This window comes from Felis catus, chromosome B1 (genome assembly GCF_018350175.1).
Source record: "Felis catus isolate Fca126 chromosome B1, F.catus_Fca126_mat1.0, whole genome shotgun sequence".
In the NCBI taxonomy this organism is placed as follows: domain Eukaryota; kingdom Metazoa; phylum Chordata; class Mammalia; order Carnivora; family Felidae; genus Felis; species Felis catus.
Genome location: NC_058371.1, coordinates 16,526,014 through 16,540,634, shown reverse-complemented (window position 1 = coordinate 16,540,634; position 14,621 = coordinate 16,526,014). Strand labels below are relative to the sequence as shown.

Below are 14,621 nucleotides of genomic sequence, written 5' to 3'. Positions count from 1 at the left end.
CTTTTCAAGATGATTCTAATTTTCATTTCCCCACTGAAATGTTTTTATAGAAACTATTTACACGAAAATAAAAATTTATAAACACACTGTTACTGTGCATTTTTTAATTAGGATTATGACTAATAATCCTACTTATAGGTAACCTTTATCGAGAGCTCACGATAAGCCAAGCACTATGCTAAGTGCTTTTCCTGGATTATATCATGTAATTCTGAGAATGACTCAATGAGGTTTGTTCTACTTTAAACCCATTTTAGAGAGAAATCAACTGTTTTAGAAAATTAAATTATTCAGCTCATATAGCCAGTATGTCCCAACTCAGCTCTGATTAAAGTCATAGCTCATGAGATACAGCAATTAATGAAAATATAAGAATTATTTAGCATCAGTACTAATTTTTAAGCATCCACCTATCATAAACACCCCATAAATATTATATTCAACATGCCATTGTACCATTAAGAGTAACTGGTGATCAAATTGGGTATGAGAGGGGCGCCTGGGTGGCGCAGTGGGTTAAGCGTCCGACTTCAGCCAGGTCACGATCTCGCGGTCCGTGAGTTCCAGCCCCGCGTCAGGCTCTGGGCTGATGGCTCAGAGCCTGGAGCCTGTTTCCGATTCTATGTCTCCCTCTCTCTCTGCCCCTCCCCCGTTCATGCTCTGTCTCTCTCTGTCCCAAAAAAAATAAATAAACGTTGAAAAAAAAAATTAAAAAAAAAATTGGGTATGAGATATGAAAATAGATATACATCATGTATGAAGAGATCCTCACTTTAATACCAATCTCCTCGTGATAAACTCTAGGTTTGTAAGTGTGATGTCTTAAATTTGAGACATAATTGTCTAGACACAAAATCGTATCTCTGCCACTTAAAGAGAACCAAAATTAACTCAAATTTAAATGTATTACATGTTCTATGTTTAGTGGAAATAAATCTCTCATTAAAAAATATGATAATCTCTTAAATATCTCTAGATGTCTTTCACATACATTGCCTCATGTGATGCTCAAAATACATCTGCTGAATACCAGTCATCAGTTACTGGTAAGCCAGGACTTGTCCCCAATTGTCCTGTCTCTTAAAGCATTTCTATTTCCAATGTGCTTCGGAGTGAGAATTTAATCTCATTCCATGGGTCAGAATTGGTCCCATCTATAGTCAGAAAATTCTTCTCGCAGAAAAAAGATCCTCACAAAGGAAGCCTTCTATAGCCCTGGCTACCTAGAAAAGCTTTAACTTTCAAAGTCCCTCGTTGACCGCCTTTTGAAGGATATTAGTTCAGGAAAAAGAGCTGCTTCCAAGGTCTCTTATGCAATAGGATGGCTGTCTCACTCTGGTTTTCCAAGGGTAAGACCAAAGGAGGCTCTGCCCTACCACACAGCTTGCTTCTCTGGCTGGCGATCCAAGGGACACTTCTGTCCTTTTCACAGACACACTGGGATGCCATTTGCAGGATAAATAAGATGAAACATGGCGTGTGCATTACTCCTTGTCGCTTTGGATCAAGGATGCCAGGTCACAGAGTGGTGCAAAACTCACGTAACTCAATGGAGCATAACCGCCACCTATTCTAAACACAAGTATACACAGCTGCTATTTGTACATGATCCCAAGGGTTTACAGGCAAATCACTGGCAGCATGCGCGTCTGTAAACCCCTCGTGTGAGTTACGGAGCCAGCAGGATAGTCACTTATGAGAGAAAAAAAATAGAGGAAAATAGAACATGAAATAAAAGTCTTTCTTTAAATCATTTATGTAAGACAACATATAAATGGGGTATGTTACGCAGATTAACTTTTTATCCTGAGATACTTTTTAAAACTCGATACTAAAATTAACTTTGTAAACAGATAGCCAATGGTTTTATAGAACAGCTTGAGGCATAGAGAATTATTTTATATGTAATTTGTTGTTTATTTCTAGGCATGACTGGGATCCGCCAGACAGAAAAGTGGACACAAGAAAGTTTCGTTCTGAGCCAAGGAGTATTTTTGAGTATGAACCTGGGAAGTCATCAATTCTGCAGCATGAAAGACCAGTAAGCACTTGTCATTCAACAGAATGCCAGTTCTTTAGGCTTCTGGGTTCCCAAATAGACCTGGATTTTGTATCGTTTAGTAATTTTTGTCTCAAACGTAACCTATGTATTTGGCATTATTTAAAAATCAAGTTTATTTTGTATCACGATTCGTGCATATTGCCTGAGAATTGAAGACACACGCTCTAATTTATTGCCCTACCAACCAAATATAGGATCCATTTGCATATAACTATAGCTGGGCCTCATCATGGCCCTGAGCTTAATTTTTTAAAAAATTCATAACTAATGGCTTGTCTTATTAGTCTTAATTGCTAGTCTCCATTGCTAATGAGAAAAATCATTCATTAGTCTCTCTGATACAAATGAACCCACACAGTTCCATCCCTTGGCTTCCGTATCTGTTGCTTAATATTTCTTTGGATTAAGGGGAAATTTCTGATATGCCTTTCAAAAAAAAAAAAACAACAGTTGTTTTAATTGATTCTTATTAAATCTCTCTCAGGTTACCAAGCCTCAAGCTTCCTGATTGTCGATCTAATGGATCAAGATTGTATTTAACTTTGCAGAAATTTTGCTAGTTATTTAATGTATGCAAACAAAAAGAGATATAAACTTGAAAAGAGCCACTTGCCGCTTCAAAGTGCAATTTAACAAACAGGTTATTCCTCGGTCTTGGTTTTTACTTCCCTCCATCCTCCTTTCCAAGTCCTTTGCTTTCCTTCCGAGATAAGTGCCCACAGGATCCCTTTGAAACTATGATTCCTTTGCATTTCTATCAAAACCTGCTTCTAGAGAGCCATTTGCAATTTACTCTCCTCTTTGCCTTAGAAGAATTTGGGGTGGTGTCAGTGAACAGGAAAAGGAGAGTTTTCTTTGTTTACTCCCTTAAGAGTATCCAAGAAAGCACATTATTATATATAATGCAAGGCCAGCCCTGAAATTTGATTGGAAACCTTTGCCTTACCACACCCAACATAAGCGTCCTGCATTTAGCTTTTGAAACCCTGTATTTATGGTTATGTTCTTGAGAAACATGTTCAAAAACCTTATAATCACGTAATTCACGCATAATATTTATCTAAGCCATCTTTGCTTTTCTTCAAATAACCCACATCTTTTAGGGTAACAGAACTTCACCAAAAAAAAAAAAAAAACTGAAAGAAAAAAAAAAGGAACACCATTGGTTGGCAGGCTTAGTGCAAACTTATAACCCATTTACTAGGTTATATGATTGAATATCAGGATACGTTGAAATTTCTGGGATGAGAATTGCGTGAGTGAACCATGATGTGACCATTGCATAAAATTGAAAACAGCAAAATAATTATACACAACAATGAGACTCTGATTTAAATATAAATAATAAAAGGCTCATTAATAATCATTCTAAGAATGCATAAGAACATTGTGATTATATTGGAACACTTTAGGAGCTGTGATCTCAGGCAACAGGATTGATTTTAGAAGCTTCCTCACCAGGATATTTCTATTATTTACTCATTCAACATTTACTGAGCACCAACTATGTGCTAAACTTGGTATCAGGTGCTAGGGACACAGTAGTGAACAAAACACAGACTCTATCTTGAGGAACTTTGAGTCTTTCATTTAATGGGTGTGCAGAGTTAGAGTTGTATTTTAAGAAGAACAGAGGGGCGCCTGGGTGGTGCAGTCGGTTAAGTGTCCGACTTCAGCCAGGTCACGATCTCACGGTCCGGGAGTTCGAGCCCCGCGTCGGGCTCTGGGCTGATGGCTCAGAGCCTGGAGCCTGTTTCCGATTCTGTGTCTCCCTCTCTCTCTGCCCCTCCCCCGTTCATGCTCTGTCTCTCTCTGTCCCAAAAATAAATAAACATTGAAAAAAAATTAAAAAAAAAAAAGAACAGAAAGTTCTGGAAGTATTTGTATTGCTGGAGATTTGGGTACAGATAGGGCTCTGCAGCCACAGGAAAAAGAGGGGAAGGAATGGAAGGAAATGAGAATAGATACCTTATGGAGAAACAGAAAGAATCAACATTTCTGTTCCTCCTAAACAATTTTGCTGGGGGCCAGCATTATGCAAAAAGGATTTGGGCTAGGAGTCTACGTAATTTTGGCCAGGCTTTTTTATTCTAGGACCAAGCTATTATCCTCTTTTTCTTTTCATCAATCCTGAAATTCATTCTCACTGGCTCTCTAAATTAGAAAAAAAATCCAAAAGGCTAAGTGCACAGTGGTATCTCAGAGACTGGCTATATACTGATGTAGTTTACGTACAATTCTGGCGTATCTAAAGATACCCACAAGATACGGAGGATGAAGAGCAGATTTGCAAATGAGAGTGATGTAAAAGCACACAGACAAAACTTCGGGGTTTCAATGGAATGCTCTCCCGCATCTTTTTACCCCAAGATGGTGTGTGAGCATTCCTTTGCTCCTCTCCTATTTAATTTTTGTAAATTATACACAACCTCTTGGTAATTTTCTGTTGCCTTTTTGAATTCCTAGATGACCCCCTCCTCTGCCCAGTCTTCCCAAGTGTTATCTTGGATTCCCTTCTCCCCCAAAGATCTCAAAGTCCTACCACTAGGACATATGCTACAGATATCCCTTCTTCTGGTCCACAATGTACCCATTGCCTGGATTACAGTGACAGCCACCCAATTATTCTCCCTAACTATCCAGTCCAGTCTCTGCACCACAGCTAGGGAAATCTTTTTCTTTTTCTTTTAGGTTTATTTATTTCTGAGAGAGAGAGAGAGAGAGAGGGCGCACAAGTGGGGGAGGGTCAGAGAGAGAGAGGCAGACACAGAATCTGAAGTAGGCTCCAGGCTCTGAGCTGTCAGCATAAAGCCCTATGTGGGGCTCAAACCCACGAACCGTGAGATCGTGACCTGAGCCGAAGTTGGAAGCTCAACCAACTGAGCCACTCAGGCGCCCCACAGTTAGGGCAATCTTTAGGAAACTTTATAAAACTTCCTTCTCAAAACTTTCTCCTGGCTCTCAAGTATCCTTAGAGCAAAATCCAAATTTCTTAATGTAATTTCCAAAAAAACCTTGTGATCTGGGCTCCTGCTGACCTTTTCAGCCTCATCTCTCTTCCGGCCTACTAGCCATGTTCCAGCTAGACAGACAGCCTTCAATTTCTGCCTTCCTGGACTTTTGCACAGGCTTTCTCTCCGCCAGGAGGGAAAAGCTCTTTCCATCACCTCTCTCTTCACTGGAAAATCCCATCTCACCCGTGGCCTTGTCTCTTTTCCCCAGGGCATCATCACTGACTCCTCCACCCCGGGTGTAAAACTTCCCTCCTGTGTGTCTGGAGCACACATTTCCTCCTCACACACCGAATAGTAATGGCCTGTTTACTTGTCTGTGTCCCTCACTGGATGTTAAGCACCTTGAAGGCAGGACCATGTCAAGTGCACCCGTTGTATCCCCAGCACCTAGCCCGCTAGCACTTAGCACACATGATGGGTGTTTAGGGGATAGTCATCGAACTAATAAGTGCATAAAAGAATATCGGTTTTACCCTTGTGGTTAGTGGGTAAAACTGGTGAGACAGAATCCCTGTTTTGTTGCTTCTCTATGAAGTCGATACATTCTTAGGGACAAAAGGCACAGTGGGTCTCCATCACAGCACACACAATAGCTTTGACACACTGCTATTCGCAACCGTGGCTCACAATTCCATGATTCCCTGGACTAAGTACAAGGTGGGCAGAAGAGGCGTTACTCTTTGAATAAAAGTCTTTACCCAGACTCTGGCCAAAGGGATCCCCTTCTTCTTTAGGCATCAATGAAATACGAATTTTTATTTTTAACAGGAAAGTAAAGGTCAGTGCAACTTTTTGAAGCATGTAGATATTCATTTGACTATAAACTTGAAAACATTGCTTAAAAGGGCCTAACATTTGATCTACAAACGTACTTTGCAATTGCCAGGAATTTATCTTTAACTGACTTGAACCACAATTTATTCCATAAGACAATCATACAAAACTCTCTGCTGAGATTATATTGATAAAAACTTGACATCCCATCTGGCTTGGATATATTTATAGGTGAGCCCAAAGTAAAGTAAAGTAAAGTAAGGTAAGGTAACGTAACGTAACGTAACGTAACGTAAAGTAAGCACTTATTCAGGACCTCTCTACACATGATAACATAGAAAACAATATGAAGATATTACCTTTCCCTACAATAACTTAGCCAGCACAGGATGATAAAAGCAGACAGAAAGAATCATCGCGTGCACTGTGCAGAGTTGAAATGCAATGTAAACCCTCAGTGAACTTACACTTCCTTATCCGTGAAGATTGTCAAAGCTTAAAGTATAAAAATTTGGGGAGTTCTATCTGATGGTTTGAACCATAAGGAATGATCCCAGCTGACAATTATGTATATCATCGATTGTGGAACCACAGTAAATATAAAACATAGTAGGGAATGCCATTAAAGCTTTAAACTCTCATGAGCATAAATTTTGAAGAACTAAGTTACGTTGGCACTTCTTTTCGTTTGGAACAACACATCAAAATTCTATGCCTGCAGTGAGAATACGGAGAATCGTAGAGTTCTACAACCCCAAAAGCAACTAAATGGTTTGAAACTATAGAAAACACAAAAACTTTAAAAATTGTTCCCCATTGGTTGCCTTTAAATAAGAATCCTGTCTGATTTATAGTTTTAGGTTTTCTTAAATACTTCCTCTTGCACTGGTACATGACATTTGTTTTTAGCACAGATTTGCTGGGTTTTTCAAAATGAGAACCAAAAAGGTTAGAAAGATGTGCAACAGTATATCTGCTTTTTTGTTGTTTTTAATGGGCAATTAGAGTAAAGCATAACCACGCTTCCTAAGTGAGTTTTTCAGTGTTCCCATTGGTGTCAAACAACTCAAAGGAACTTTCAGGTTACGCGTGGAATCTGAGATTCCAGGTGATGCATGATTTAGTGAGATTGTGAGTGTGTATTTGTGTATTTCTGCTGGCTGACCATCTGTATATGTATCACTAACTTTTGTGAGGCCTCTATGTACCTCAGCCGTGGATCTAGATGGCTACGTAATACGTGACATTGTTGCGGAACCAAAGGGATCCAATAGGTCAACCACAGCGAAAAGACAATTCTTGCTCTGTCATTTGCATTTCTTTACCATCAAGTCTGTACTCAAGTATATGCCTTTCATTAAGTTCCAAAGTTATAGATAATTACCAATTACCATTGTTTGAGGCATTCTCTCTGCTCATTTCTATTGGCATGGTTCTAGATAGTTGCCCAATGAGACTATAAATTAAATTTTCAATCTACAAAACCATAATTCATGAAACACTGTCATCTTAAGATATGATGCAGGAAGGTAGATATTCTCCCTTTTCCACATTCTGTCACAGAAATATATCTCCATAAGTCAGGATTTTGTATATCTGTTGGTTATACAGTTTCTTAAGGTGGAAGCCAAAGTGAAGTTGTAACCACTGGTAAATATACTTATTTGTTTAGTAAATTTGCTGCCCTCTGCTGTTCAAAATACTTTTAAACAAATTTGTTTCCTCTAAGAGAAACTGCTGTCTCCCTTTAGCAAAACAAAATACTGTACATGAAAGCAGAGATTATAGAATAAGAATTAGTAATATTACTAAGTATATAATACTAGAAACAATGACAGTTGAAAGAACCAAAGATTGATTTTCTTCTGGAAGAAGTACTAGGCCTCTAGAGACACAACAAAAACTACTAGAAAATTCTAATACCCATTACCCTAAAAATCTGTTCCAATAGAACTATCCCATAAAATAGTCATAAGCCGCAGCTATTATCTACATGATAATTGGAGAAAAACAGTATTTTACTAATACTGAAACCTCAGTGAGTCCTTTTATCCTATTGAATCAAGTGTAAATTGAATCAAGTTTTCTGCAACATTTCCCATAGTAATTACAGGATGTTCTCCACATTATAACAGGAAAGCAAAATAGTATTTTAAAAGAAGGAAAAGAACAATCTCAACACCAGAACACCACTGTGGTTTCTTTGTGGATGTGTATGTTTTCTTCCTGTGCTCATCCAGACACAGACTTCGTGATATCAGTGCAAACGCTGTGCAAGCACATGATCATATTTGGCTTTCGTCACTTAGCATTCCACCATAAATAATCCCCAGAGTTACTACACAGTCTTTATCATCACGACCATTGCAAATTTTGGATAACTTACGCCCTTTCACTATTTTGTTATGATGCCTCAAATTTCTCCCTCATTGTCTATAGCTACTATTATAATCTCCTATTATAAAACATTGAAATAAAAAGCACATCTCTAAAATTACTTTGATTGTAACTGATCGTTGCACACAGACTGTATATTATTAACAAAATGATTGGTAATTCAAAAAGTCAGTAAAAGGCTTCGACCAGCTAATGTCAAAATAATCGCTTTTGTTTGAATGTGGAATATCTCAAAGCCCTCAATATTACCAAGAATATGTCCTCTTCTGGACATGGTGGATGGCTTTTAGGGCGCTGGTGTGTGCGTATGTGTGTGTGTGTGTGTGTCTCTGACTTAAAATATTACTGTCAAATTGTACCATGTTTGATTAGTGTCATGTAAATTTATCCAAGAAGCAATAACCCATCTGCAATACTTTAAGCATTTTCATTTAGTATGTAATCGCCAGCCTGAATCAGTCTGATCAGCATATATTATGCAAAAGCATTAAGGATATCGTTGAAGAAAGCAAATGTTCCATGTCTGTTTTTTTCTATTACTAAAGCAATTGTATGTATTTTCTCAAACTGCTAATATTAACACTCCTAGTTTTTCTATCTTGAATACAATATTCAGAAACCACCAGAGGGGAGAAAGTCGGTTATAAAAATTGGTTTTTTCTCTAAACCAGCGTGTCAACCAAATCAGAGTGGGACTCCATTGTTCAGCCTCTCCCCACCCTTAGCCAACTACAGTACTGTGAAAACCCAACCCCATCCAAATCCATTTCTCCAGCTCAAGGTAGACGGATAGAAGTGGATACTTGGGGTAGCTCATTAAGCATGATCATTCTTTACTTTCTGGGAGGCTCCTTGTCTTCACATCTTGTCAGTGCTCCAGACCATTCCTAAGTTCTCTGGGGCTCCCAAGGGTCATCTTGCCTTTTCTGAAACATTTCCTCCTGCTAACTGACATCCTCTCCATGGCATCAAGAACCTCCATCTAATCAATCAGTGTTTCCTTCGCCCCTCTTTCTTGCAGCCCCCTCTCCCAACAACTCCGACACCTGTTCCAAGGGAACCTGGCCGGAAGCCTCTTTCTGTCTCACCACATGGAGGAGTGACTGGTAGCCCCTCCCCTCCGCCCAGGACTGGCCTCCCCATTCCAAGCCCGCGCACCCCGGCTCTCTCCCCGATCTGGGTGAGCTCCTTCCTTCTTTACCTTATCTGATGCCCCTCGCCCCTCGGGAAGCTCAGGGGTGGCCCTCACTCTCCAGAGGTTAAGAGGACAATCAGATCCCAGCTACTCACCACCACCTCCACCTTGCTGCCCCTTTCTTTCCCAGCTAGACCCCAGGTTCTTCATGCCAGTCGACCCCTAACCGCCTCCCGGCACCTCTCACTCCTCCCCCTCACCCCGCTCCCCACCTTTGCCCTCCCCTCCCCGCCAGGCTCTCCCTATATCTGCACCCAAGCAAACTGTCTGCAGACTGCAGGCTTACACGCTGGGATCAGTGAGGGCAGGGGCGGTGGCGTGACTCACCCGGATGAGCTCCTCGGTGGCTTAGTCGAGTCTATTTTAACTTTAATAGGCTAAAGTTAGCCTCTTTGAGGTGTGCTCCCCGTGCTCATTCCGCTCACAGCGTTTTTCATGGTTTATGCCTCCAGCTAAGGAGAAAACTCAAAAGAGAGGACACAGGTGGACAGAGAAAGTGACTAGGGGCCTAGGTGATGCCATCGAAGCTCATCTTCATATCCTGATTTTACTCATTTTACTTTACTTCCTTGGTTCGTCCTGCTGAGATTCGTTGGATGAGTCGGTGCCTGTTTGCGTGCGAATGCGCGTGCGTGTTTTTCATACCACACGGCGTTTCCCTCGCTCAGCTCAGTGTGCCTTTTCCTTCCCTTTTCCTTCACATCTGCTCCAGAATGATCGCATAAATCCAGATGACATAGATTTAGAAAATGAGCCCTGGTATAAATTCTTTTCAGAACTGGAGTTTGGACGCCCGGTAAGTGAGGCCAGACTATTAATGTAAGAAAATTAGGGGAATGTTGTTTGACTGATAAAACATACTATTATCGGAAGAGATAGGTGCCATTCACAGAACAAGAGCCGAACCTGTGCTGCATATGCAAATTCGGTACAGCTGAGCCCACATTCCCTTCTGTACCGAAGGGTTAAACATGCCCAGACACCTCCTATGCAGCTTCTCTTTACCCCACACCATGCCTTAGGCTTACTTTCTATCCAAAGAAATTCAAAATGCTGAGACAGGTCTCGTCCTGGAATAGTTAGACAACTGTTGCAGATTTATTGAAGATTCGTATTTGTTTACAGTCCCTTTTGGTCTCGTTCAATCACAGGAAGTACTGTGGCATTTATAACAGTAATTACTATTATTAAAGCTCCCATTTGCTGAGGAACGACCAAGCACCTGGAGAGCGCTGGGTTCTGAACTCACTACCTCAGTGAGTCCTCTGGATGCCCCTCTAATAAGAAGAAAGCGGAGACCAGAGAGGTTAAGTAATTTGCACAAGACAGTACGTGGTCGAGTCAGAAGTTAAACCCGGGTCTACCAAACAAACAGAAAAACTCTGGGCAATTCCCACCATAATATAGTATCAGTATATTCCCACTATAAACTACTCATTTACTCACAGGAATATAGGGAAAGAGAAAAATAAATAACCCCTGTGGACCTTGATTTCTAGTTTTGCCAGTGAAACATCTTGTCCCCAAGCCCGCCAAAGGCAGACCTTGTGAGAACTGCATAGTCTGCTTGGGACAGTCAACCTAAGCCTTAAATAACGATTTCCTTCATTAAGTTTTATTGGGGACTTCTATCTACCAATAGCTGTGCATTTGTTATTTGTCAGTGTATTTTTTATATTACTGGTGGCACTGGATTTTAAACTCTCTAAGTTACCAGTTATTCCACTGCACAGAATTTTACTGAAGATCAAAGAGCATAGTCTTTCTTTTACCATGCCATATACTCATTTGCATACTCATAAAGTGACATATATTGGTTCCGGGGCGGGGCAGGGTGGGGGGTGGTTATAGTCATCCCTTTAGTCCACTGAAATGCAAGGGACACTTGGTTAGATTCCTTATCTTATTGAACTGGATCAAAAGTGACTGTAAATAAATATATACCAAAAGATTTTTCCTAGAATTTCTATACTTAACAGGAAAAGTGTTTTCTCTCATTTTTTTCCTAATTTGTATCCAAATATTCACATAAATGCATTTTATTTTAGAGGAATAAAAATTCTCTAGCTTTATTTTATGCATATTGTTATTACTGATTACGTGGTTTGTAGGGACCATACCGATTTCTGTTCTGAGCATAAATTATCAGCATTTTTCTGTAATCATTTTTAGCCACACATGGAAACTCACCAGCTATCCACCTGCTCCTTTAATGTTCCTTTAATACACCTCGCATTCCTCTGTGGCTAGAGACTAGGAGTGCTCATTTTGATCTGATGAAATGAACTTATAAATTTACTAATCAAATCACTAGTAATTTTGCCCAGTGCTTGAGAATATTTTACGAACATTGCACCCTTCCTCCTGGGCCACCCCCATTTTGCTCCATTCATGCACTCTTTATGTGTATCTGATGCTGTCAGCACTCAGTTTCTAACTGTTGTCACCTTTTCCACATGTCCATTCCTTGCTGCCATTGATTCTCCTCCATATTCCATCTCTACACTTCTGCTTATGTGGTGCATCTACACCCAGCCTCCTAAAAAGCCTCTGGACTATGTTCAAGATCATTCTTCTGGTGTTTCCAATGAGGTAAAAACAAATTATTCTCTTTTTCAGATTTCTCTCTTAGGAGCCATTACTGTGATTCTGAACCATCCGCGTTTTAACAGTTGACCATAGGGTCTAAGCTATTTTGGAGAACCCACCTTTGCACCATTGTGTTGTATACAGTATCATTGCTTAGACATTAATTATACCAAAGTTGTTGGCTCTTTCTGCAATGTAGGTGAAGAATCATGCCAGCCATAGCTTTCAGTGGAACTGTTCAACATAGTCCTGGAGTGTGATCATTAAAAAATCAAAAGTAGCACTCTGAGCGCATATATCAACCACCTGTTTTGATCAGATTGCACAAAATACTAGGCAGAGTCATTTTATCGTCGTGCTTGGAGGTGCAGAATGACAGTTTAGATTCTTAATTACATGTTGATGCCCCACATATTCTTAAAATTTATTTTAATTCTTTCATTTTCCTACATACAATTTGTGGATTTTAGCATCAGATAAAATCAAGAATGGGGCTGACAAACAACTGGGACGCATGTCACGATTTCCCAGTTCAACACCCTTGACAGGCATTACTAATCCTTCTCAATGCTATAATCCAGGCTGCCACTATAATAGATTATGACTGGCATATGAGATGAAATGCATTTGCCATCACTCATGACAATCTGCTAGGCAAAAAAAAAAAAAAAAAAAAAAAAAAAAAAAATCCAGGCAATGTCAAATTTTATTTGATTTAGTCAAAGAGAGTATGAAAAAGGAAGAAACATTCCAGAGTCAAAGGATTTTATCCTGCTCTCTGCAAAGAAAATTGAAATTATTTTGGAAAGCATATTTAAGACTTACTGGTTGACATAAGCAAAAGTGACAGTTTTGCTAAACATCAGCTATATAAAAGCCTCTGTGTGGGAATTCTTAGAAGTAGCTGGAATGGGAGCAAAGTGCATAAACTGGTTTTACACAGATTTTCTGTGGTCCTAAATATATACAAAAACACTTGATAAATACCTTATTTTCATCAGAAAGTCTTAACTTGGTAAAAAAAAAAAAAATTGCAACTAGAAAATAAAACTACTAAGATACCTATGCTTCTGGAAGTACTACTGACACACAGTGGTGACAACTGGAATTGCAGGCACAGTCTCAGAAGAAAATAGCCAACTTCCTGAAGCTTCAATTTTGCAATTCTAAATTATGCATCACAGTGTACATTAAAACAGAGAACTAATCAAAATATTTATATATTAAATAAAAAGGAAAATAGAGTAATCAAGAGCATTCTAGGTTACTGAATGTAGTCATTTCTAGAGGCTTATGTTTTGTAGACAGGCCTATAGCCTAAAGACAATCAAATACAACAAGCAATTCTATTCTGTATGTTATGTTACCTTCACATCTGAATAAAGGGTATCATTTCAACATATGAAGAGCCCAAGAATTTACTTTGGAATTCAATTTGGTCAGATATTTTTTCTGATATTTTGGTCAGATAGTTCTAGGATGATTTTAAGGTGGTTGGTTCTTAGAGAAGTGAAATAAAATTCAGAGATCACCAAGTCCAACTCACTCATTTTTAAGTCAAGAAAAGTAGAGCCCCAAAATTAAAAACATATATGTCCAATATCACAAGGTAAGAGGGTGGCAAGTTAAAAATAAAACATAGATCTCTTAACCTCCACTTCCATGAGGTTTCCTCTATACCACACTTCTTAGCACATCCAAGAGATGTATTTGGAGTTCAAATCTTCCAGAAACAAGTTATTTACTAAATACTATTCCTTGTCAACTATTTTTGTAAAATGAGTTCTATAATTAACATTACACAATAACTTGGGCTAAAAATTGTAGACATTTTGTACATTCTACATGCTATGGTAGTAGCCAAAAAAAAAAAAAAATCACATAAAAAAAGCACTTTGCTGATGATTTAACTGATTTGCCATTATTTCTTTGGAATTGAGAAGGAGTGTTGTACGATTCTGTAGCATATTACTCTCACATCATGGTTTTTCAGAGTGTAAACAAACACTCTGCTAAGGTACTAGATATTATCTTTAATATCTTTATGTAAAACATTTCTGGTAAAATTTGTAATTGATTACATATCACCCTGGCTACCATTTATCAAGTGCCTAGCATATGCCATGAATAACAAACTTTTTAATCAATACAACTGAGAAACTGGCATTAATGACGAACCATTCAGGACTTCTAAGCAAAGTTAAATCACATGATCACTTAGCAGAAAGAGTGATTCGGTGTCATACTTTATCAGAATGAACTTAATTTAGGTATGTTAAAATAATGGTAATATGTAAATAGTAGATCATAATAGGTAAAATAGCTAGCCCCTTTTCTGGACACAATCTCCATTTCAGAATGAGTGTCATTTATATAATTATCATTCAAGTTTTTCTCTTGGTCATCTATCTAGACCTCCTCCTGTTTCCTTGTAATTTAATATCGAATGTCTTCCTTTGACTATAAATAAAACTGGTTTCAGTTTCTTTTGGATCATGGAAACCAGCACAAGGAGGAGTCATTGTCATTTCTTTGCCTAAGTCTAAAACACAATAAATTTATCAGTATAGAGCGTTCACTTCTTACACTA

At 38.9% G+C, this 14,621-nt stretch overlaps 1 protein-coding gene and 2 long non-coding RNA genes across 52 annotated transcripts in view; 1 reads left to right on the top strand and 2 right to left on the bottom strand.

Moving 5' to 3' along the window:
* The window catches only part of LOC109499490, a 32,146-nt gene extending 19,433 nt beyond the window's left edge, over window positions 1-12,713 (bottom strand). Inside the window, exon 1 of the long non-coding RNA XR_002156769.3 lies at window positions 9,770-12,713. This is a non-coding gene — a long non-coding RNA (uncharacterized LOC109499490). The remainder of the gene's footprint in view (window positions 1-9,769) is intronic.
* The window catches only part of SORBS2 (sorbin and SH3 domain containing 2), a 226,131-nt gene that overhangs the window by 167,235 nt on the left and 44,275 nt on the right, over window positions 1-14,621 (top strand). For 34 of the 50 annotated variants that reach the window (XM_045056819.1, XM_045056818.1, XM_045056820.1 and 31 more), the window contains 4 exons: window positions 1,927-2,041; window positions 9,269-9,427; window positions 10,155-10,238; window positions 11,978-12,034. In XM_045056819.1, coding sequence (XP_044912754.1) covers window positions 1,927-2,041; window positions 9,269-9,427; window positions 10,155-10,238; window positions 11,978-12,034 — 415 coding nt within the window. The remainder of the gene's footprint in view (window positions 1-1,926; window positions 2,042-9,268; window positions 9,428-10,154; window positions 10,239-11,977; window positions 12,035-14,621) is intronic. The other 16 variants (XM_045056805.1, XM_045056804.1, XM_045056810.1 and 13 more) reach the window with 4 other exon arrangements.
* The window catches only part of LOC111560096, a 268,612-nt gene that overhangs the window by 233,263 nt on the left and 20,728 nt on the right, over window positions 1-14,621 (bottom strand). The window lies entirely within an intron of this gene.